The sequence below is a fragment of the Chiloscyllium punctatum genome, chromosome 2 (genome assembly GCF_047496795.1).
Source record: "Chiloscyllium punctatum isolate Juve2018m chromosome 2, sChiPun1.3, whole genome shotgun sequence".
NCBI classification, from domain to species: Eukaryota; Metazoa; Chordata; class Chondrichthyes; order Orectolobiformes; family Hemiscylliidae; genus Chiloscyllium; species Chiloscyllium punctatum.
The window spans coordinates 97,248,323-97,273,057 of NC_092740.1; the positions used below are offsets into that span (position 1 = coordinate 97,248,323).

The window sequence follows — 24,735 nt, forward strand, 5'->3', positions numbered from 1 at the left end:
GCACTTTGCTCAAAAACTGCATACATTCATGTAGAACTCTGAGCTCAAAAACTGCATGAATTTATGTAAAACTCTGTTATCTCACTTTCTAGATTAGAATCAATCTAAACATCAGGTCATAGACAGAGAACACAGGGGGATAACACCTTCAACATATTGTCTAGCTATCACCATTGTTAACAGCTAACCCGAGAATGCAACTTTAAAAAAAAGGGTTTTGTGATTTACACATGAAAGAAGTGAAAGTATCACCGTATTCTAACAGATGAAAGGCTTAACAGACAATCAACTTTTCAATGTATAATTTCAGTTACATCACACTGCAAATTTTTGCTATAAATTCTGTGTTACGATCGAGCCCTCCACAATCACCTGATGAAGGAGCGTCGCTCCGAAAGCTAGTGTACTTCCAATTAAACCTGTTGGACTATAACCTGGTGTTGTGTGACTTTTAACTTTGTATACTCAGGGAGGGTATTCTTTGGAGTACGTCCAGGGAAGTTATTTGGGTGGAACTTAGAAAGGGATGATCACCTTTTTGGGATTGTGCTATAGACCCCCAGTAGTCAGCAGGAAATTGAGAAACAAATTTGTAAGGAAATCTGGTATCTGTAAGAATAATACGGTGGTAATAGTAGGGGACTTTAGGTTTCCAAATGAGGATTGGGACTGCCAAACTGTTAAGGGCTTGGATGGAGAGGAATTTGTTTGGTATGTACAAGAACATTTTCTGATTCAGTATGTGGATGTACCTACTAGAGAAGGAGCAAAACTTGATCACCTTTGGGAAATAAGGCAGATGACTGAGTTGTCATTGAGGGAGAATTTGGGGGCCTGTGATCACAATTCTATTAGTTTTAACATAATGGTGAATAAGGATAGACCACATCTAAAAGTTAAAATTCTAATTTGGAGAAAGGCCAATTTTGACAGTATTAGGCATGAACTTTCAAAAGTTGATTGGGGGTGGATATTTGTGGATAAAGGGTCAACTGGAAAATGGGAAGCCTTCAAAACAAGATAATAACAGTCCAGAGACAGTATGTTCCAGTTAGGCTGAAGGGCAAGGCTGAAAAATGTAGGAATGCTGGATGATGAGAATAATTGACATTTTGGTCAAGAAAAAGAAGGAAGCATATTGTCAGGTAAGGAACAGCAGGGATTGAGTAATTCCCTCGAAGAGTATAAAGGCAGTAGAAGCATGTTTAATGGTAAAATCAGGAGTCCAAAAAAGAGACATGACATAGCTTTGGAAAATAGAGTTAAGGAGAATCCAAAGAGATTCTGTAAATACATTAAGGACAAAAGAGTAACTAGGGAGAGAATAGGGCCCCTAAAAGATCAGCAAAACCCCCTACATGTGGAACCGCAGGAAATTGGGGGGATACTAAGTTTGCATCAGTATTTACAATGGAGAAACATATGGAATATAGGGAATGTGGGGAAAGTACATAGTGACATCTTGAAAATGTCCATGTTACAGAGGAGGAGGTTCTGGAGGTTATTTATTTATATAAATAATTTGAATGTGAACAGAGGAGGTATGGTTGCTGAGTTTGCAGATGACACCAAAATTGGAGATGTAGTCGACAACAAAGAAGGTTACCTCAGAGTAAAATGGGATCTTGGTCAGATGGGCCAGTGGGCTGAGGAATTGCAGATGGAGTTTAATTTAGATAAATGTGAGATGCTGCATTTTGGAAAAGCAAATCAGGGCAAAACACTTAACAGTAAGGTGCTGGGGAGTGTTGCTGAACAAAGAGATCTTGGAGTTTCACAGTTCCTTGCAAGTGAAGTCCCAGGTAGGCACGATAGTGAAGGAGGTGTTTGGTATGCTCGTCTTTATTGAGCAGTGCATTGAGTACAGGAGTTGGTAAGTTATGTTTGCAGCTGCACAGGACATTGATTAGGCTACTTTTAGAATACAGCATTCAATTCTTGTCTCCCCGCTATAGGAAGGATGTTGTGAAACTTGAAAGGTTTCAGAAAGGATTTACAAGGATGTTGCTAAGGCTGAAGGATTCGAGCTATAGGAAGAAGCTGAATAGGCTAGGAGATTTTCCCTAGAATGCTGGAGGCTGAGACAAGTCCTTATAGAGTTCGTAAAATCATATGGGGCATGGATAAAATGAATAGCCAATATATTTTCACCAGGCTGGGTGAGGCCAAAATTAGAGGGCATAGGGTTAAGGTGAGAGGGATAAGATTTTAAAGGGACCTAAGGGGCCACTTTTTCACAGATGTGGTGCTTGTATGGAATGAGCTGCTGGAGGAAGTGGATGGGTTATGAATAGGAAAGGCTTAAGAGGAATATTAGCCAAATGCTGACAAATGAGACTATATTAATTTAGATATCTGGTCTGTGTGCACGAGTTAGACTGGGGTCTGTTTCCATGCTGTGCAGCTATATGACTCTATTTGTACAAGACTGAAAACCATGGAAATTTGAGACATCTGACATTTGGAGTCTGGCAGAATGGTATGACACAGCCATCTAATATTTTTGCTACATATTAGAAAATCTGAAAACCGTGGGAATAAAGAGTGACAATGTAGATACTTTCTGTCCTTGAGCCAATTGTGTATTAAGTCATACTGAGTAATTGTTGAAGACAGGAGCAAAGTATACAGTGGTTTTCCCTAGAGTGCAGGATTAAGACAACTGATCTTTTTGATTCATAGAAATTACGTGGACTAGAGTATACTGGGCATAATTCCAAGGTTTGTAAATGATACAAAACACAAATGGAATAAAGTAGAAGAATAACTACAGACTTCAGCAGGACACGATGTGTGAAATGAGCAAGTACACGATTGGTGAAATTTAATACAAAATGTGAAATGATTCTTTTAGTTAGAATGATACGCAATACAAACAAAATAGCACAATTTGAAAGAAGTTGGAACAATGATCTTGGGGTGTGCATACATAAATGTTTGAATGTGGCAAGATAAGTTGCCTCCTTGTTCTGCTTCTGATAGTTTGCAATGTTATGGGTTAGACCTGGCTTTCAGCCATGAAGCCAAGAAGACGTACAACTTCTTGTGCAACTTTATAAACTGGATGGAAATGATAAAAGCAAATTGTAAATATCATATTGAATTTTATTTTAATGGTTCTAATATGAATGCTGTTCTGCTTTATTTCAAATGCTGAAACTGAAAATTAAAAAGGGTGAATTCCTGGAAAATCAGCTTAAATATGTAACACGCGGCAATTCTCTTGAAGTCTAGAAATTTTAAACTGTATTGCTAAAGATTTAATAACTATGCCTTTGTATTATTAGATGTACACAGGACAGAAGAAAACTGCAGTTTTGAAATTTAAAGATACTGAAGGATTCCATAATTATCCTGTATCATAGTGCTGCAGAGAATGTCACCATCTTGTGGCACACTGATGTCATTTCTGCTGCAAGTAAATATCAGGATTTTGCATTTCCAATGAGACCCTTATTCCTTGGTCTTTTCAGCAAAGTCTCAAATACAAACTATATTAAATGGTTAATTACTTCAAGTGATAATATTGGTCTTCATGCAGATAGTACTTAAAACTATGTGATCAAGAATGATAGCCAAGCAAAACCACCAAAATAAAAGCAAGACTTTTATTCTTGTTGTCTTATGCCCAATACCGTTAATAAAAAGGTGAACATTTCAAAAAGATGCGAAAAAAATGACCTAGTAGTTGATAACATTATATTGTCAAATCATTGTAATATCGCAACAGTAAATTTGATCATTTTGTAAGCTAAACACATAACAATGTGCATGGTGCATTTTGTTTCTTTTTAAAAATGCAAGGCATGGACACTATACATTTCCAGCATGAAGTGCTGCATAAAAACTAAAGATTCTCTGTAAGCATAAGCTCTGTCAGACACAAGTTCAATTAGTATAGTCAATGCATTATTTTTCCAAGCAAATTTAAGGTCATTATAATAAGTTAATTAGTTAATATAGCCATTGCTGGATGAATTGTATTACTCACTTTGTATTATTGTGTTCAGTGCCTCTCCGCAATTATATTTCTGCACTCGACATAACTAGCCTAAACTGTAAATGTTAATTCTACTGAAGCATTAATACCAAGCTATATTGCATGTAAAAACCTCTCATTACTGCTGCCTTACAGCTAATATTCAACTAAATCTGCAGATCACAACAAAATGTAAAGTATATTTCCTTAAGTAAATATAATGAATTGAAAAACAGAAACAGCATCAAATTGAATAAAAACTTGGGAATTTGAACAAATATTCAAATCTGAAATGGACTGAGCATAAGAAAAAATTGTGGGAGTTTGGGTGAAGTGTAGTGTCTTTGATGGTTTTACGATATCCCAATTACCTTAAAACCAATTAAGTACTTTTGAACCATAGGCAAAATCACAAACAGCAATGGTTGGACTGCATTTGTTGAACCTTTGAGAGTGCACCAATTATTTAATTGACAACTAATTTAAGACCATCAAACTCATAACATGGCTCATGGATATTTAATGAAGCAGCAGACATTCTTACACATGGTAAAAACAAGGACTGCAGATGCTGGAAACCAGATTCTAGATTAGAGTGGTGCTGGAAAAGCACGGCAGTTCAGGCAGCATCCGAGGAACAGTAAAATCGATGTTTCGAGCAAAAGCCCTTCATCTAATCCTGATGAAGGGCTTTTGCCCGAAACATCGATTTTACTGCTCCTTGGATGCTGCCTGAACTGCTGTGCTTTTCCAGCACCACTCTAATCTAGAATCTTACACATGGACCCATTCCCTGTGAATATAAAGAATATGTTCAAGCCTTGCAGCATTTTTTTTTTCAAATTAACAAGAATGTGGGGAGCTGGATGGAGGTTTGCTCACTGAGCTATAAGGTTCGTTTTAAGACGTTTTGTCACCATACTAGGTAACATCATCAGTGAGCCTCTGGATGAAGCACTGGCGGCATGGCCTGCTTTCTATTTGTGTGTTTAGGTTTCCTTGGGCTGGTGATATAATTTCGTCTGGTGTCATTTCAGGTTATTATTCTCAGGGGGTGGTAAATGGAATCCAAGTCAATGTGTTTGTTGATAAGAGTTCTGACTGGAATGCCATGCTTCTAGTTTTTCTCATGCATGTCTATTTGGCTTGTCCTAAGATGGATGTGTTGTCCAAGTCAAAGTGGTGTCCTTCCTCATCTGTTCATGTATCCTAGTTTTCTGCCAGTTTGTCCAATGTAATGTTTGTTACAGTTATAGAGTCATAGTCAGATGTACAGCGTGAAAATAGACCCTTCAGTCCAAACCGTCCATGCTGACCAGATATCCCAATCCAATCTAGTCCCACCTGCCAGCACCCAGCCCATATCCCACCAAACCCTTCCTCTTCATATATCCATCCAAATGCCTTCTACATGTTGCAATTGTACCAGCCTCCACCACTTCCTCTGGCAGCTCATTCCATACACGTACCACTGTGTGTGAAAACGTTGCCCGTTAGGTCTCTTTTCTATCTTTCCCCTCTCACCCTAAACCTATGCCCTCTAGTTCTGGAACCCCAGGGAAAAGACTTTTGTCTATTTATCCTATCCGTGCCCCTCATAATTCCGTAAACCTCTATAAGGTCACCCCCCAGCCTCCGATGATCCAGAGAAAATTCCCTCCCTCCATCATAAGGTTAGAAGTGGGGATGTTCACTGATGGTTGCACAATGCTCAGCACCAGTCACAACTGCTCAGAGACTGAAGCATTCCACGACCAAGTACAAAACGACATGGACAAAACATTTGGGATGAAGATTAGTAAGTAACATTCATGCCACATAGGTGCCAGGCAATTACCATCTCCAAAATAAAATCTAACCATTGCCAGTAGACACACAATGGCATAGACTTTACTGAATCAGTTACTATTGCCCAGAAACTGGACTAGTTATATGAGTACAGTGGTTACAAGACCAAGGTCAGAAGCTAGGAATCCTGTAGTAACCCACCACCTGATACCCAAAAGCCTGTCTACCATCGACAACGGCAAAAGTCAAGAAAGTGACAGAATATCCCCTACTTGCATAGATGAGTGCAGCTCCAACAACATCCAGGTTGGATACCATCCCTCAGAATAAAGCATTAAAGCAATAAATTTACTTTGCACTATATCAACATTCACTTCCTTCAACACCAATGCTCAGGAGTAGCAGTGTGTACCCATATACAAGATGCACAGCAGAATTTCACCAAGGCTTCTTAGGCAACAACTTTCAAATCCATAAATATAAGGGCAGCACATAGAAAGACCATCAAATGTGGGATTTTCTCCATGCTAATCACCATCTTGACTTGGAAATCTTTCTTCCAGTGTAATGAAGTCAAAATTCTGGGGAAAAAAAAACACCCTAATGGCATTGTGGGTGTACCTTCATCAAATGAACTACAGCAGTTCAAATCAACTACAGCAATTGGAAGGCAACTCACCAGTTCTTCTCAAACACAGCTAGGGACAGACAATACATACTGGTCTAACTACAAATATCCATATCCCAAGAACTTTAAAAGTATTCACTGGTCAAACAGATCACTAGCTTTACCAACCTCTATGACAATCCTGTGATTTACATTGAAGACTGTCAATTTTGAATGTAAGCAAACTCATTTTAAACGCTTTCTACCTGCAATTACATCTCACAAACTAGAGTTGCATGGACTCAATTTCTACAACGCTATCTTCTGATATGCATAATTAGGTAGAATGCAAATATAAGTATTTTATAATGTTCTTCTTATCACAAGTAAAAGTAGTTTTAGTTTGATAAATTCTTTCAAACTTACTGCCTCCCTAATGGATAGTTAATCTCACTTACATATCATGGAACTGCAGAATTTTTAAATTACACACTTCATACACCCAGATTCAATAAAGAGAGACAACATTTTAGCACTACTGATATTTATTGAATAATAATGAATTTAAAACTTCAGTAGATTTACCAGGTTTTTTTTTAATGAACAAAGGCAGATTCTAGCAGGTGACAGTCTCGGTCTTTACAATTTAATAATCATACAATGAGAGGGAAAAAATGCTCAGCAAAATTAGGGGAAATAAAAGTGAATTTGGCACTTGAATCCAAGTACATAAAGCAGCCTTATTAAAACAAAGCCTCAGAAAAAACTTACAACTGATCATATTCCTTCTAAAAATATTAAAACCCAAAACAAGAAATATTCTCTGAGCATCCAACTCCAGTGCAAAAAAGTACATGCATTAAACAACCAAAAATGATATTTATGAATGAAAACATTGTCATTCCTAACAGAATCAGCATTTCCCCAGAGAGAGACTAGGCCTTGACTTTCCCCAAACAGGCCATTGGTCATCCTATACTTCCTTTAACTCTCTTACATCAATAATAGGTACATGGAACAAAACAAGGTTAAGTGCAGTCAGAAAAGTTCACCCTTAAAGCAGCAGTAGCCCAACAAGTCAACAATTCAAAGACGCCTCAAAAGTCCACCACCTTCTAAATTCCACTACCAGGTTACATCTGCAACCAAACTATGACTCACGAGTATAGTTAGCTTGAAATGTTATCATAGCTCTTTAATTAAAGAAATTTGAAGGTAACTTCTGACAAACTAAGATGAAATCAGATCTCAGCCAAGGGAGAAGGAAAGGTTTACTTGAGGCCAATGAGACTTATAGAAACTTTGTAGAGGCCTGGAGATAAACCAACTTCATATCTCTTCCTTCAGCATAGACTAATACATGATACAAAGACAAAAGACAGCAAGTTTAAAGAAAAAAAGAATACAAATTCAATTTTAGAATATAGTGTGCAGCAATGTAACTTCATTGTACAAATAATGAACAGTAATCATGAGCCTTTCAAGGTCAAAATGACAAAATGTCCGTCAGTCACACTTATGTTCTGGTCTGGTGCAAATCTTAAATTAGTATTGGTGACAGAGCAATTGAATTTCACAAACTCTTAACAAATAAAACTGAGAAAAACAGGCATCCTGTTCGAAACCCTTTCAACATCCAATTACCTCCCACAAACTGGAGTTGTATGAACTTTCAATTTCTACAATACTGTCCAAATCTTTGTGGATGTAAAAATTATTCATATTCTTTGTTAGTTTGCAAACCTTTACCAAGCAGATAGATGCATATTGTAGCAGAGAAAAGTGGAATTAACAACTTATACTTCTGACTGTGATCATTTTATTTAATTGAAGGGTTGTCACTGAACACAAGCTAAACCATCTACAAACATACCATGACATTTAGTTTGAAACAAAACAAAAACTCAGAGGCTCATACATCTCCAGTGCAGTCCATCTTCTTCATTGAAACAAAATATATATTGAACAGTCATCAGGTTGATTTGAATCAAACCTAAAATAAATAAGTTTCAATTACAAAACCTTGTTAGCTGATGAAGGAAGTATTGAAAAGAAACTGAACTGGTGTGATAGATTTGGAATCCCACAAAATCTTTTCTGTTTGACATTGAGGCTAGTCTGCCTTTTTTTTTTGGAAAGTGACCAAATTATTCAATCTTGGTTGCTTTAGCTAATGCTGTTTATTGCAGCCGTGTAACATTGATGCAGAAATGACAGCTGTTAAATCTATACCAAAACTGCATTTCAAGCTTGTCAACTTATAGAATTAAAAACTTCATGCAGTAAGTATATATTTAAATGGTAAAAGAAAAAGCAGAACATATTGGAATACTGGAAAACAGAGCGAAGTAGTCCAGCCACATAAGAGGATTTTTTAAAAAATTTGACACTGCAACAAAGCAATAATGGCAAGCTATAAAACTGCAATATGATTATAATAAAACTATTGATACAAAGCAAAACAATTTAGTGTTGCCAACAGGAAATTCAACAAAACTTCTTCCATCACCAAAGGTCACCCAATTCAAACTTCATTACACAATTAAAATTAATCAGTACCACATTTCTCTAGTAGGCCTCCAAGCCTGCATTTTTCACATTAGGATTAATGCAGGCTGTTTAAAAATCAGAGTTTTCACTGTTTCTAGGGCTTATTACACAAGATTGTAGTACCCAGGCAGCAATGCACACTATATGCATTTAAGTACAAGAATCCACAGCATTTTTTGAGTGACACCAGTTTACTCAAATCATTTTCTCCATATCAAGACCAAGGCCTCTCAGGATTGCGCGATGGAATACAAGTTGCATTTAAACAAACAAAAGGTGCGATTTGTCAATATTTGTCTGGAACAGAAATCCATAGCCACCTATACTTTTAGTGCTATAAGGAAAAGCCCAAGTGCTATACGTTCATTGTTCACTTCAGTGAAACCAAACTTCAGCAAGTAGGTATAAGTGCTCATGACCATCTATTCAAAATAATCATGCCCAGTTAGATTAGCTGTGACTATTTACCAACAACCATTAAGGAGGGCAAAAATATTTTTCTCAGTGCTTCAACTGGCTGCAAACAAGTCCAATTGCTCTTTCAAATTCCAAGCTAGTTTTTTTTAAAATTAGACTATTACAAGTTGAATACAGTAATCTAGTTCAGTGGTACTTTCAGATAATACTGCATCTTACATTATGGTCAACGTTTGGTCCATGCAATAAACTTCAAAGGTATTTTTAGATATTTCCTAATCAACCTGTTTAGAGGTATTATTATACGTGTTGGGCAGGTGGGATTGAACGCAGGCCTCTTGGCTCAGAGTAGTGACACTACCAAGAATCCTTTTATGGTATTTTTACCTAAACGGATCAAAGTATATTTATGCTACTGGAACTCTGATTTGTGTTCATGTTTTAAAATAGGTTCCATTAAATTAAGTGCTCCTTTCCCATTCTAGTATTATTTGGTTCATTTATTTCAACTGAGCTGAAGTTGCTTGCTAGAATGCTAATGGTAGAGAGCATTTATTCATTGTGGATAGTTGGCAAATCGAAATCACAGCACCAAATTTCCAATGTAGTAGCAATTCTGAAGTAGAAGAGTTTGATACATGTACCATCAGTGCGTTGTAAAGGTTTGCTGAAATGAAAAAGTCTTGGAATGCAGCAGCCTTTAATAATTAAAAAAAATTACAGGATTTGGACCATGACTCAGCTGAAATACTAGAAATCTAAACTTTAAACAAGAACAATGAGTTATACTTGCAATGCAGTTAGTGCCAGATAAAGATAACAGTTAAATTGTCATTAAATTTTTGTTTTGTTAACCTAATTATTACGTCTTTGTTTCCAAGCCCATAATGTTGCCAGTGAAAAGTGAACACTGAAGCTTAACAGAAATCTGATATCTTTCTTTATCATCTTGAAAGGCACTGCTCATCTTACATTCCAAAGAGTGCAAATTTTGCACGAGAAACACAAGTCAAATACTCCTGCTACACCTAGAATTCAGCACCTGCAGATTCAATTCCTGCTTGACATAATCTGATCCTTCGTTCAAAGCTTTGTAATATTTACTAAACTAAAACTTTACATAAACCTGTTCCAGACAAAAAGTGCATAACACTTGTGCTCCTTTAAGCAAGGGCCACAACATTCATAATCTTCAAATCTACATAATAGCAGCCTATTAAAAGCAAATATAAGGTGCATAACTTGTCTGGTGAACTAGTAGGACCTTAGTCCACAGACAGTTCCATTTCATAAAAGGTAAGCATTGCAGTTACTGGCGCAACTGTGCTTCAGTTAAGTTCGCCAGCTCGATGAGAGCCAGAGCACCATGTAGTCGCTCCCGTTGCTCCTGCATACGTCGGCATGCTGCAGCATGTGATCCATTTTTCTCCTCTTCTTCATCTTCATCGGACTGTATGAACTCCAATGGATCCTGCTGCTCCTGGTCAGCCTTCTGTCCAGTGCTTTTCACAGGGTGAGTACGCTGTTCTCGGGTTTCCCAATATCTACATTTAGACAGAATTTGGACATGGTATTCCCAATTTAAAGATGCACATCACCATATCTACCAATCGGAAATAAACCACTTTGCTTTATACAATCTGTTCGTATAAAAATACTTAAAAATAAGCAGAATGATATCTAGAGGCTTCAAAGAATGCAGTAGACTTTTCACTTTTATTCTAAAGTTAAGGAGATAAGCATTTTACAACTCATTTAGGTATACAGGTATAATTAATGCTCATGATCATGCAATTTTTATTATTTTTTGCTTTTTATAAATAATTATCTATAGGCGGGGCATCAACCTTTACACAGAGGGTGACATTTCAATTTCTTTGTCACTTTAGGTGGGGGCGAGGAGGGAGGTGCATTACATTTCAGAAAGATGTTTGTTACAAGAGTAAATGTGACTTTTTTTCCTCAAAAGTGTACAATGAAAATGACTATTAAAAAGAGCTAAGCAGTAATTAACAAATAAAACCTATTTTGTTGTCAATTAAGAAGCAGCAGATCAAGACATAGTAGAGTCAAAAGCCTGACCCCATTGGGTGGAAGGATAGGAATCAGGATTTAACAATGACACTGCTTCACCTCTGATGGTGCACACTTCGGCCGGGCTTTGGCAAAATTCATATGATCATCAGGTTTGGACTTTCAAACTGGGCTTTCCTTCTCTTCCAGCTTGCTATGTAGTTAGTTTTTTAGGGAATGGAAGGAGAAGTGTAGCTGCATCCGGTTCAATACATTTCATATATTGTAGTTCTATATTCTGGTTCGCTTAGCCTCCCCCGCACATACTTGCTCTCCTTCTTTCCCTTCTGATAAAACACTCTCCTTCACATCCTGGGGTGGCACAGTGGCATAGCAGTTAGCACTGCTGCCTCACAGCACCAGAGAACTGGGTTCAATTCCTGCCTCAGGCAACTGTCTGTGTGGAGTTTGCACGTTCTCCCCAATGTGTGGGTTTCCTCCAGGTGCTCCGGTTTCCTCCCACAGTCCAAAGATGTACAGGTCAGGTGAATTGGCCACGCTAAATTGCCCGTAGTGTTAGGTGAAGGGGTAATGGGTCTGGGTGGGTTGCTCTTTGGAGGTTTGGTGTGGACTTGTTGGGCCGTAGGGCCTGTTTCCACACTAAGTAATCTAATCTAATCCTAGGGGCACACCTCACCCTCAAGCCAGCCCATCACATGCTCTCACATGAACACACCATCTCTGCCCTCCTCACACATCCCTGTGTGCATATCCAGTCCCATCCCCACCTTAGCACCCACCCACCCCACCCTAACACCCCTTCCTCTTGCAACCAGTCGACCCTGAACCCCTCCACCAAGAAGATGCTCAACGTTGCTTTCCTTGTGTGCTGCCCTTCCTGTCATTACCATAACCAGTTATAATACCCAGTTAAGACAAAGGATGAATGCAAAATGACAGTTCTTACAAATCAAGAAACAGAAGGTTCCCTTACTAATGGCAAATTCTCTCAAATGTACAACATTTGGGGCTTTTACACAAACCAACGTAGACAATATTTCAATTCCTTTCCAAGTTGAACAAACAGATATTTTAGTATCAAACAAACAGAGTCAGAGATGTACAGCACGGAAACAGAACCTTCGGTCCAACCCGCCCATGCTGACTAGATATCCCAACCTAATCTAGTCCCATTTGCCAGCACTTAACCCATATCCCTCTAAACCATTCCTATTCATATACCCATCCAGATGCCTCTTAAATGCTGCGATTACACCAGCCTCCAACACGTCATCTCGCAGCTCATTCAATACATGCACCACCCTCTGTGTTCTGTATCCAAATGGCTAATTCTCCTTGTATTCCATGAGATATAACCTTGCTAACCATCTCCCATGGGGAAACTTGTCGAACATCTTACCGAAGTTCATATAGATCACGTCCAACGCTCTGCCCTCATCAATCCTCTTTGTTACTTCTTGAAAAAACTCAATCAAGTTCCTGAGACATGATTTCCCATGCACAAAGACATGTGGACTATCCCTAATCAGTCCTTGCCTTCCCAAATACGTGTAAATACTGTCCCCCGGGATTCCCTCCAACAACTTGCCGACCACCTATATCAAGAACTTTCAAAAGCTGATTGGGCGCAGATGTTCGCAGGTAAAAAGGGATGTCTGGAAAATTGAAATTATATGACGAGAATCCAGAGACAATATATTCCTGTTGGGGTGAAAGGAAAGGCTGGCAAGTATAGGAAATGCTGGATGACTGGAGAAATTGAGGGTTTGGTTAAGAAAAAGAAGGAAGCATATGTCAGATAGAGACAGGAGAGATAAAGTGAATCCTTAGAAGGGTATAAAGGCAGTAGGAGCATTCTTAAGAGGGAAATCAGGAGGGCAAAAAGGGGACATGGGATAGCTTTGGCAAATGGGGTTAAGGAGAATCTAAAGAGATTTTACAAATACATTAAGGAGAAACGGGTAACTAGGGAGAGAATAGGGCCCATCAATGATCAGCAAGGTGGCCTGGAGCCACAGCAGATGGGAGAGATACTAAATGAGTATTTTGCGTCAGTGTTTACTGTGGAGAAGGACGTGGAAGATATACATTGTGGGAAAATAGATAGTGACATTTTGAAAAATGTCCATACCAGAGAGGAGTAAGTGCTGGATGTCTTGAAACGCATAAAAGGTGGATAAATCCCAGGTGTACCCTAGGGAAGCTAGGGAAATGATTGCTGGGCCCCTTGCTCAGATATTTGTATCATCAATAGTCACAGGTGAGGTGCCAGAAGACTGGAGCCTGGCTAACGTGGTGCTATTATTTAAGAAAGGTGGTAAGGACAAGACAGGGAAACTATGGACCGGTGAGCCTGAATGGATAACTGAATTATTAGCTAATAAACCATAAATAGACAATTTATCAGGTATTCTTTTGAGACATACTCACTTTGCCAGCCATTCTGCAACAGCTGTGTTGTCTGCAGCCTGCGTTTTCTTTGCTCCACTGGATGACTCATCTCTCCGTAAACGTGCGTAAGGATGCTTGGTACAATGGCGGTTTGCATGTGTAAATCTGCTTCCACAGCCTGTGGAGAATTCAGTAAATCCTACATTACATTTCACTTCCAAAACAGGTACCCCTTTAACAACTTTTAAGAGTATTTATGTTTCAAAAGATAGCACTCCCCTAATCCAACTTCGAAAGACTGACACACAAAACATCTGTGGCATTCAATTTACGTTTCACATATTGTAGTTCTGTACTCAACAGGCAAACTACAGTCTGCACCTTTGGAGAGATGCGCAAATAACCATGAGGAAATGCTGAAGTGAGAAATGGGCTTTTATTCCCCCTTTCTCCAATGTAATTCTGACTTGTAAATCCCTGCTCCTCTATTTCTACCCACATCTTATTCAACTCTCAATAAAGCTTCTGATGCAATCTTAAAATATACAGCATAGCAGCATTTGGAATAGGGGAATCAAAATAGGGTGTAGGTTTGCTCGCTGAGCTGTAGGTTTGATATCTAGACATTTCATTACCTGGTGAGGTAACATCATCAGTGGCGACCTCCAAGTGAAGCAAAGCTGTTGTCTCCTGCTTTCTATTTATATGTTTGTCCTGGATGGGGTTCCTGGGGTTTGTGGTGATGTCATTTCCTGTGGGGTTGATAGATGGCATCTAGATCTATGTGTTTGTTTATGACATTGTGGTTGGAGTGCCAGGCCCCTAGGAATTCTCTGGCATGTCTTTGCTTAGCCTGTCCCAGGATAGATGTGTTGTCCCAGTCAAAATGGTGGGTTTTTTCATTCGTGTGTAGGGCTACGAGGGAGTAAGGGTTGTGGCTTTTTGTGGCTAGCTGGGGTTAGTGTATCCTGGTGGCTGACTTTCTTCCTGTTCTCAGCACCCTGGCCTCAGAGGTCACTACTATGCATGGACCTCCAAAGCCTGAGCAATTAAAAGAAAATTAGAAGGAACTCAGGCTGATCTATGTACTTCAAGTTCAACATCCCCAGCTACCATAGATAGTCTGATTTAGTTGACCAACAAGCATCTACCATGGTCAAATCTGAAAAATTTCAAACGCTTCACCTCCATAGCCGTTAAAGCAGTTGCAAAGTCATACAACTTTCCAAAAAAAAAAAAAAAAAAATCCCATCTCTGTCCTAATTTCATTTAGTGTCCCTTATTTATGGACTCACCCACCAGTGGAAAGATTCCTTCTACATCCACTTGTCAAGACCATGATCTTAAACTTCAATCCAATCACCCCTCACTCTGTTGAACACCATTGTAAGCAAGCCCAGCATGTCAAATCTTTCCTTATGAGACAACCCACTCTCTCCAAGTTTCAATCCAATAAACCTCCTCTGAACCACCTCCTTTCTTAAATAAGGAGACCAAACCTATACACAGTATTTCATCCTGCAATGTATAACATAAAAAAAAGATTGTTAGGCTTCAAATTTCAATTAATTTCTTAAAAGACTAGCATTCCATGAATCTTGTGATTACATGCTAACCTGCTGTGCCTCACGCAGAGGAAACACCTAGATCCCTCTGCAACCCAGAATTCTGCAGAAATAGGCCATTCAGCCCTTTGAGCCTGCTCCACCATTCAATATCATGGCTGATTTGACATTCCTCAACTCCGCTTTCCTGACTTTCACTCACAACCGATGTTTCCCTTAAATTAAAACAAAACCCATCTCAGCCTCAAATATACTTAACGACCCAACCCTGACAGCCCTTGCGATAACAATTCCACAGGTTCACTACACTATGAGAGAAAAACACCCTACTCATTTAGCCAATATAACTGAAGATTATGCTCTCCACTCCTAGAAATTCTCACAAAAGGGAACAACCCTTCCATGATTACTTGTCAAACCTCTTAATAATCTTATATGCTTTAAGAAGATCTCCTCTCACTCAAAATTCCAATGAATATAGTCCAATCTACTCAACCTCTCCTCAGAGTCCAAATCAACCTCAAGAACTTTGATGGACTGTCTTGAATGTCACTACATCTTTCCTTAATTAAAGGAGAATAAAATTGTTCAGTATTCCAGCTGTGGTCCCACTAGTGCCTTGTGTATGTTTAGCAAAACCTCCCTACTGTTATACTCCATTGCCTTTGAAATAAAGGCTAACATTCCCTTTGCATTCCCATTGTCTACTGAACCTGGATGCTAGCTTGGATGTCGGATGTAAATTAAATCAGGAGCTGAAATTGGCCTGTCACAAAGATGTTACTACAGTTGATATGGGGGATTTCAACATGCAGGTAGACTGGGAGAATCAGGATGGTATTGGACCTCAAGAAAGAGACTTTGTGGAGTGCCTCAGAGATGGATTCTTAGAACAGCTGGTGCTGGAGCCTACCAGGGAGAAGGCAATTCTGGATCTGGTATTGTGCAACGAACCAGAATTGGTCAGGGACCTCGAAGTAAAGGAGCCATTGGGAAGTAGTGACCATAATAAGCTTCAATCTGCAATTTGAGAGGGAGAGGGTACAACGGAAGTGACAATATTTCTGTTGAATAAAGGGAACTATGGAGCTATGAGGGAGGAGCTGGCCAAAATTCAATGGTGCAATACCTTAGCAGGGATGACAGTGGAGGAACAATGGCGGATATTTCTATGTATAATGCAGAAGATGCAGGATCAGTTCATTCCAAAAAGGAAGAAAGATCCTAGGAGGAGGCATGGGTGGCCGTGGCTGACGAGAGAAGTTACGAAACATACAAAGTTAAAAGAGAACAAGTATAACATAGCAAAGATAAGTGGGAAAACGGAGAACTGGGAAGCTTTTAAAGAACAGAGGATTACTAAGAAGGAAATACGCAGAGAAAAAATGAGATATGAAGATAGACTGGCCAATAATATAAAGGAGGATAGTAAAAGATTTTTTTTAGGTATGTGAAAGGCAAAAAAATGGTTAAGACTAAAATTGGGCCTTGAAGACAGAAATAGGGGAATATATTACGGGGAACAAAGAAATGGCAGAAGAATTTAATTGGTATTTCAGATCTGTGTTCACTGGGGAAGACACAAGCAATCTCCCTGAGGTAACAGTGGCTGAAGGACCTGAACTGAAGGGAATTTATATTTGCCAGGAATTGGTGTTGGAGAGACTGTTAGGTCTGAAGGTTGAGAAGTCCCCGGGGCCTGATGGTCTACATCCCAGGGTACTGAAGGAGGTGGCTCAAGAAATCGTGGATGTGTTGGTGATTATTTTCCAGTGTTCGATAGATTCGGGATCAGTTCCTGCGGATTGGAGGGTGGCTAATGTTGTACCACATTTTAAGAAAGGTGGGAGAGAGAAAGCAGGAAATTATAGACCAGTTAGTCTGACCACAGTGGTGGGAAAGATGCTGGAGTCTATTATAAAGGATGAAATTACAACAGATCTGGATAGTAGTAACAGGATAGGTCAGAGTCAGCATGGATTTATGAAGGGGAAATCATGCTTGACTAATCTTCTGGAATTTTTTGAGGATGTAACTCTGAAGATGGACAAGGGTGATCCAGTAGATGTAGTATACCTGGACTTCCAGAAAGCTTTTGATAAAGTCCCACATAGAAGGTTAGTGAGCAAACGTAGGGTGCATAGCATTGGGGGCAAAGTACTAACTTGGATTGAAAATTGGTTGGCTGATAGGCAACAAAGGGTAGTGATAAACAGCTCCATTTCAGAATGGCAAGCAGTGACAGTGGGGATCAGTACTGGGACCGCAGCTTTTTACAATATATGTTAATGATATAGAAGGTGGTATTAGTAATAACATCAGCAAATTTGCTGATGATACTAAGCTGGGTGGCAGGGTGAAATGTGATGAGGACGTTCGGAGATTACAGGGTGACCTGGACAAGTTAGGTGAGTGGACAGATGCATGGCAGATGCAGTTTAATGTGGATAAATGTATGGTTATCCACTTTGGTGGCAAGAACAGGAAGACAGATTACTACCTAAATGGAATCAATTTAGGTAAAGGGGCAGTACAGAGAGATCTGGGTGTTCTTATACACCAGTCAATGAAGGCAAGCATGCAGGTACAGCAGGTAGTGAAGAAGGCTAATAGCATGCTGGCCTTCATAACAAGAGGGATTGAGTATAGAAGCAAAGAGGTTCTTCTGCAGCTGTACAGGGCTCTGGTGAGACCACACCTGGAGTACTGTGTGCAGTTCTGGTCTCCAAATTTGAGGAAAGACATTCTGGCTATTGAGGGAGTGCAGCGTAGGTTCACGAGATCAATTCCTGGAATGGCAGGATTACCTTACACTGAATGACTGGAGCGACTGGGCTTGTATACCCTTGAGTTTAGAAGACTGAGAGGGGATCTGATTGAGACATACAAGATTATTAAAGGATTGGACACTCTGGAGGCAGGAAACATGTTTCCGCTGATGGGTGAGTGCCAAACCAGAGGACACAGCTTAAAACTACAGGGTAGACCATTTAGGACAGAGATGAGGAGAAACTTCTTCACCCAGAGAGTGGTGGCTGTGTGGAATGCTCTGCCCCAGAGGGCAGTGGAGGCCCAGTCTCTGTATTCATTTAAGAAAGAGTTGGACAGAGCTCTCAAGGATTGTGGAATCAAGGGTTATGGAGATAAGGCAGGAACAAGATACTGATTAAGGATGATCAGCCATGATCATACTGAATGGTGGTGCAGGCTCGAAGGGCAGAATGGCCTACTACTGCAACTATTGTCAATTGTGTTTTTGCGATTTTTTTGGATGATGACTCTCAAATTCCTGTTGTGCTGCATCTTGCTAGAAACCCCCTCCAGTGAAACAATTTCCAGCTCCTGTACTCAACCCGCCAAAGTGCATAACCTCACATTTTCCATATTATATGTGGAGTTGAAGTGCCCATCAGCCATGATTGAATGGCGGAGTGGACTCGATGGGCCGAATGGCCTTACTTCCACTCCTATGTCTTATGGTCTTATATTCCAACGGCCATGCTTCTGTCCACTCACTCAAACCCTGAAGAAGGACTTGTGCCCGAAACGTCGATTCTCCTGCTCCTCGGATGATGCCTGGCCTGCTGTGTTTTTCCAGCACCACACTTCTCAACCCTGGTCTCTAGCATCCGCAGCCCTCACTTTTCCACTCACTCAAACTGTCTATATTCCTCTGTAGACTCTGTCATAGACTCCCTAGTGTAGAAGCAGGCTATTTGGCCCATCAAGTCAACACCGACCCTCTGAAGGGCAGCCCACCCAAACCCACATCCCTTCCCCTATCCCTGTAATCTGCATTTCACATGGCTAATCCATCTAGCCTGCACATCTTTGACTGCGGGAGGAAACCCACACAGATACAGGGAGAGTGCGCAAACTCCACACAGACACCAGAGGGTGGAATTCAACTGGGTCCCTGGTGCTGTGAGATGGCAGTGCTACCCATTCAGCCACCATGCTGCTGTCAACCTCACCACTTGCCTTTTCATCTATTTTTGTGACATCTGCAAACTTGGCAATAGTGCATTCACTTCGTTAATCCAAATCATTAATGTATATCGTAAACAATTGTGCTTCCAGCACTTATAAACTAGTGGAATAACATAAGAATAAGTTACCATCCTGAAAATGGCCACTTTAACCCAATCCTATCTTTTATTGGTCAGCTAATCTATGTTAATACATAGACCTGACACCATAGACCATTAACTTAATATGAGGTAGCCTTATTGCATGCTTTTGAAACCAGCTCCCCCTTCATCTATTCTGAATGTTACACCTCAAAGAACTCTAATGAGTTTGTCATACATAATTTCCCCTTCAAAAAAGTCATTGCAATTATATATCCTCTGACATTTTTTATTGCTGGTATAGTCTTCGGATTTTTTTCTCTTCTGTCCCTTCCTGCTCTTTTCTGCTATTCATTTTCAACATCAATATTTTATTATTCTGCCTCATTTCACTCCCTCTTTGTCTGATACAATTTCACAAGCAAGATCTCTCACCCCCATTCAGTTTATTCCTACTTCTGATGCACTTTGATCCATGCAGTCACTTTAATGCCATGCCAATTTACACATGATTCAAGCACAGTACCAAGACTATCATTTTGAGCTTTTGCACTGTAGCCCTGACTCTCATCCAAACAAGCTACAAATGTGGACAATTGCAAAGGCTGAGGGTCCTGTGCTCTAGGTCTCTTTTACCTGCCTTCTTTACAGTAAAGCCTTCCTGTCTTTGACCTTTGACGAAATCATAAAAAACCTATCTTAAAGAATTATGTGGACACTTAATCCAGGAGGCAGTCCCATTCCTTATGTCTTGATATGCCAGTGTATACACCTTGATAAGCCAGTCAAGTTTACTCCAGTTGCAAGCACTTGCTGCAGATGTATTTACTCTTGATCACACTGGTATCCTAAGCATCCACATTTTGAAATCACAACACATCACCTGCCCTGCCATCTTTAATAATTGTTAATTATATAGGCATTGCTAATTAATAAATTTATAATTACCAGAGCCTGCACCTCATGAAATGTTGAAATACCATCAGTAAACTTTACAATACTAATGAAACAATTCAATATTTACAGTTTCCAACAGTACGAGTTACAGCTCCATCTCCTCCACTAAATTGTCGATCAACTGTTGGAGGTTTAAAAAAAAGATAGCTGAAGTAGATCTCCTCGCCACCGTTCAAATAATACTGCTTGTAGCAAACCTTATTAAATGTACCTCTCTTTTACCCAGGTCAAAAATTACTACTTGGATCCAAATTCTTAGATGTACTCACTTAGTAAAGTCTCCCTCCCACTGGCCATACTCCTTACTCTTTCAATCCATTCTTTGCATATGGTAGTATATGTATAGGCATCAAAAACATTGAACATGCCCCATATTTACTGCAAGCCATGCTTCATCCAAATCAATGTATCATTTACAATTAAGAGACACAAGATATCCTGCATGCACAAGTGAAAACCTAAAGGCTTGGCTACACTTTATTAGTACTTAGGAAGAGACATGAAAAGTAGATTTTGATAATTTACCAGTTTCAGAACAAACAAATGGCTTTTCCCCAGTGTGAAGACGCTGGTGAGTTTTTAGTTGTCCACTCTGAACAAATGCTTTCCCACAATTTGGGTAGTCACATAAATAAGGTCTTTCACCTAAAAGAAACCCACAGTAATACAATCAATTAAAGACTATAATCCTTTCTCAAATTGTTCATTTTAAATAAGACAGCCTGAATTTTGTGAAGTTATCCCTCAATTTCAGCAAAAAAAAGTGTTTAAAATTAATCCTGCCTTATTTTACACACGTTTTCAGTGTGATAATTTCAGTTAGTCAGGATCAGTTACCATTTGGTCCTACTGATTAAATTTTGGACAGGTGTTAATTAAGTTCGGAGTCTGAAAGGGGAACAAAATGAAGAGTTGAACACAAAAAGTATCCAAATGATTTCTGAATAACATTACATAAGGATAACTTTTCAATTGAATTGTTAATCTGCAATGTCCTCTGAAAAATTAACATCCCTTTAGTTATGCAAATAAATGGTAAACCTCAAGACCAATGTTATGATACTATTACACATGCAAATTTACATTCATTTAAAGACAAACATTTCCAGTTTAGGGAATCTCCAATATAATATAATCCAACAGGTGTTAGCAGGTGCACTTTTAAAAAAAAGCTTGTCTAATATCCAAGGGATAACCAGGACATCTCAGTGATCACACTTTCCACATTTAAAGGACTATTTTAAGTTATTCAAAGCTGCACTTTAGCAATAAAGTAAGGTATGCAACACATGGCACAAAAAGGGTGAAAGTAGCATTGACATCAAAAGAAAATATTACTGACTGAAGTTAAAACAAAACTTTCAACTTAAATTCATGACTAGTACAATTTAGGTAAACACAGGATCCAATGACTTGTTAGCAAATTTTGCCACTGAGTAACAATCTTGACATAAGGACTAGAATGAAGAGCTACTTTGGATAATAACAAGTGCATAGTCAGAAACGGAGAAAAATGACCCAAAAGACTTGAACTTATATTTTAAACTAAAATCTATCAATAAATAACAGACTGCATTAAAGCCGATAAGAAATAAATTTGTCCATTGCCTTCAACCAGATTATGTTAGGATAATCATAGAAATTCCTACCAAGTTATGGACTGATGATATGGCAAACTGCAAAATACTCACCAGCTTTCCATTGTTTCTACCAGCAGGCAATATGCAAGGATCATGATTCATCTCATGTGCCAATATACGATACCCATGAAAAGTTCTAAATCTTACCAGTGTGTGTTCTCTTGTGAGCTTGCAAGGATTTCTCGCGAGGAAACACTCGGTTACAAATGTTACAGCGGATTCTGCTTGAGGAGTGTTCACCCTCGTTTATCAGATCGCGGATTAACTCCGCTCTTGGTCGGCCTCGTCTTGTTCCGTCCTGAAATAAAGCATACCAATATGGATTAATAACTTAATCTCTCAGTAATATAAAAAGCATGTCGCAATGGCTGACTTTTGGTGCAATTGGCAAAATTTAGTCTTACTAAAACTTTCCAAAAATGCCCCAATGCTTTCTTGAAACGCAATGCAGGAAGTCTTTGGAAAATCTCCAAACCAAGCTGAAGTATTCAGTTAATTTCCTCGTGTCTCATGGAGAGTGCACACTCTTTCCCTTACATGGGCACAAACTTTATAACAACTGCAGACAGCTCTACAACATAAAAAAAACTTAAACACTGCCCCTTCACTCTCCCAAGGTACATTTAAAGATACGAGAGTGTTTAAAACTTAGCAGTACAGCGTACTGACTAACCTCACATTGTTTGTTCAGCCTTTTCCCACCTACATTGCTTCGGAGTTAAATTGGGAGAATTCCAGTCTTCAATGAAGAGTTTCTGATCAACCATGTCGGCAGGGTACGGGTCTAAGTTTCAGAATTCACTCCTTAAAATAGGCCAATTTTCAAGTTATATAGTGCTGAATACCTATCCTAATATCTAGTTATTTGACTTGACATCATTTAACTCTTCGGAAGAGGGAAGAGCCCTTCAGAGCTAAAGAGTCATCTAGACCCGGCGGCTTGCTCTCTCTCCATGGTTGCTGCCTGGCGTCTAGCATTTTTTGTTGTTGTCAGTATAGCTCCAGCACTCACAGCCGGGTCAAGTGATTTAGCATCGACTAACGCTGCCAGAAAAATCGTGGCAGGCTTCCACGTTTGGATGTTTTGCCACAGAAACGAAGTGAAATCATTCTCCGCACTGAAAGCGAAAGAAAGGCGTGATTGTGGGATCACCAACATCAGTCCACACAGTGTAATCACAGAAATTGAACATGCGGACAACATAAACAGAGCGGCGTGACTTTGGACAGATGCGATTTGTGCAGCCAGGACAATATAAGAGAGCAGGATCTCTTTAAACATGTCCGGGGGTGGAAACTCGTTTCTTTTTTGGCGCGCTGGAGTTTTGACAAGCTCTCCAGGAAGTGATTTCATTCATTTGAATTGTTTTCTCCTTCCACAGCAGCATCGGTGGCGGGAAAGCAACGGGTCTTGGACTTAATGGCTCAACGGGGTGATTGGCCGAACTTTGAAGCAGGATCTGAGGGCGGTTCGGACTTGAAGGTGCTGCTGGTGACACCACTTTGTTTATTTAATCCTCCAGACCACCCCCCCGCACTCACTCTCCCACTGAAAATGGGCGCCAAGCGGGAGCCAGACAAACTGCACAGTTCCAACCGCAAAACGCCAGTCCGCGTTAAAAAAAACCCACCTTTAAAATTTAACCAATTTAAAAATAAATTTAAACACTCCCCTCCCTTTAGGTCTAAAGGATGAGTCCGCGGACATGGTGACTGGGGGGAAAAAAACAAACGCTCAAGTATTTCATAATACAAATTCTGCAGGACTCGAGTTCACTTTCCGTTGCCCGGTTCTTATGCTGCTCCCGGGTTCTGCCCCCGCCGCTCTCACTGACCTGTGAAAGGTGATCCAGCTCCCGGTGCAGAGCTGCCGCTGCTCCGCACTGGGCTTCCCTGGTGCCGGGACCGTTGAACGGGGCGCCGGGGCTGAGAGTGACATTGTGGGCGTTCTCACCCCATCGCCACGGATACACCATAAAATCACTGAAGCCGGGGCTGGTGGGGCTCACATCCAGGCGCTTGGGTTTAATCGGCGTAGTTTTAATAACCGACACGCGCTTGGGAGAACCACCGGCGATCTGATTCTCCGCCATCGCAAGGGCGATCCCCAAAGAATGGCGGAAAAACAGCGAAAGTAAATAAATAATCCAGCGGTGACAGAGCAGCCACTCAGACACAAACTCGCGCGTTTAAGCATTTCCCGCCTTTTCTGCAGACACCAACCGAACGCGGCGACGGAACCTCGCGACGTCACAATGGCTGATTGACAGCTCCATTCATGCATTGGAACGTCCGGTCACAGCCAATCAGGCGCCGGCGCGCTTTGTTGATTGGCGGAGTCGGGTTTTCCCCGCCGGAATTCATAACGTCTTCTTGTTAATCAGCGGGTTCTTTGTTTTCATTTTTATGGTTAAAGAGACAGAGGCGTTGGGAAATGCCACTTTGTGTAAAAAATATTATACATCTGCTGGGCCTGTAGACGTACTGGATACTGTGTGATGCAAGCCTATGGAAAGCTTCCAGAGAGGCGTTTATTTATGTGCAATTCTATTAGTATTCCTGAAAAGGGCCATATTTTGTTACAGCCGTTTTGTCTTGCACTCAACAGAACAATTCACAAGAAATGTTAAAATATATGTATTTAGAAATGCAAGTACTGATTAGGAAATAGGGTCGAGAGTGTGTTGCTGGAAAAGCACAGCAGGTCAGGCAGCAATCTGAGGAGCAGGAGAATCGA

At 40.0% G+C, this 24,735-nt stretch overlaps 1 protein-coding gene across 2 annotated transcripts; it reads right to left on the reverse strand.

Moving 5' to 3' along the window:
* Positions 1 to 6,901: 6,901 nt before the first annotated feature.
* Positions 6,902 to 24,223, reverse strand: znf367 (zinc finger protein 367). 2 transcript variants are annotated; one of them, XM_072586121.1, is made up of 5 exons: positions 23,834 to 24,216; positions 22,146 to 22,296; positions 20,884 to 21,003; positions 13,806 to 13,944; positions 6,902 to 10,885 (listed from the first exon to the last, which is right to left on the reverse strand). In XM_072586121.1, exons 1-5 carry the CDS (start codon positions 24,089 to 24,091, stop codon positions 10,651 to 10,653), a joined length of 903 nt encoding a protein of 300 aa, XP_072442222.1. In that variant the 5' UTR covers positions 24,092 to 24,216; the 3' UTR covers positions 6,902 to 10,650. The 2 variants fall into 2 exon arrangements, with proteins under 2 accessions (XP_072442222.1, XP_072442231.1); XM_072586130.1 differs by lacking the exon at positions 20,884 to 21,003 and having other exon boundaries at positions 23,834 to 24,223.
* Positions 24,224 to 24,735: the final 512 nt, after the last annotated feature.

Excerpts from the sequence above, each read along its gene's own strand:
- znf367 (XM_072586121.1), bottom strand. The coding sequence starts at position 24,091 with ATGGCGGAGAATCAGATCGCCGGTGGTTCTCCCAAGCGCGTGTCGGTT. Across the intron at positions 22,297-23,833 it reads AGCTGGATCACCTTTCACAG|GACGGAACAAGACGAGGCCG; the intron begins GTCAGTGAGAGC and ends GCTTTATTTCAG. Across the intron at positions 10,886-13,805 it reads GTTGCAGAATGGCTGGCAAA|ATATTGGGAAACCCGAGAAC; the intron begins GTGAGTATGTCT and ends GTCTAAATGTAG.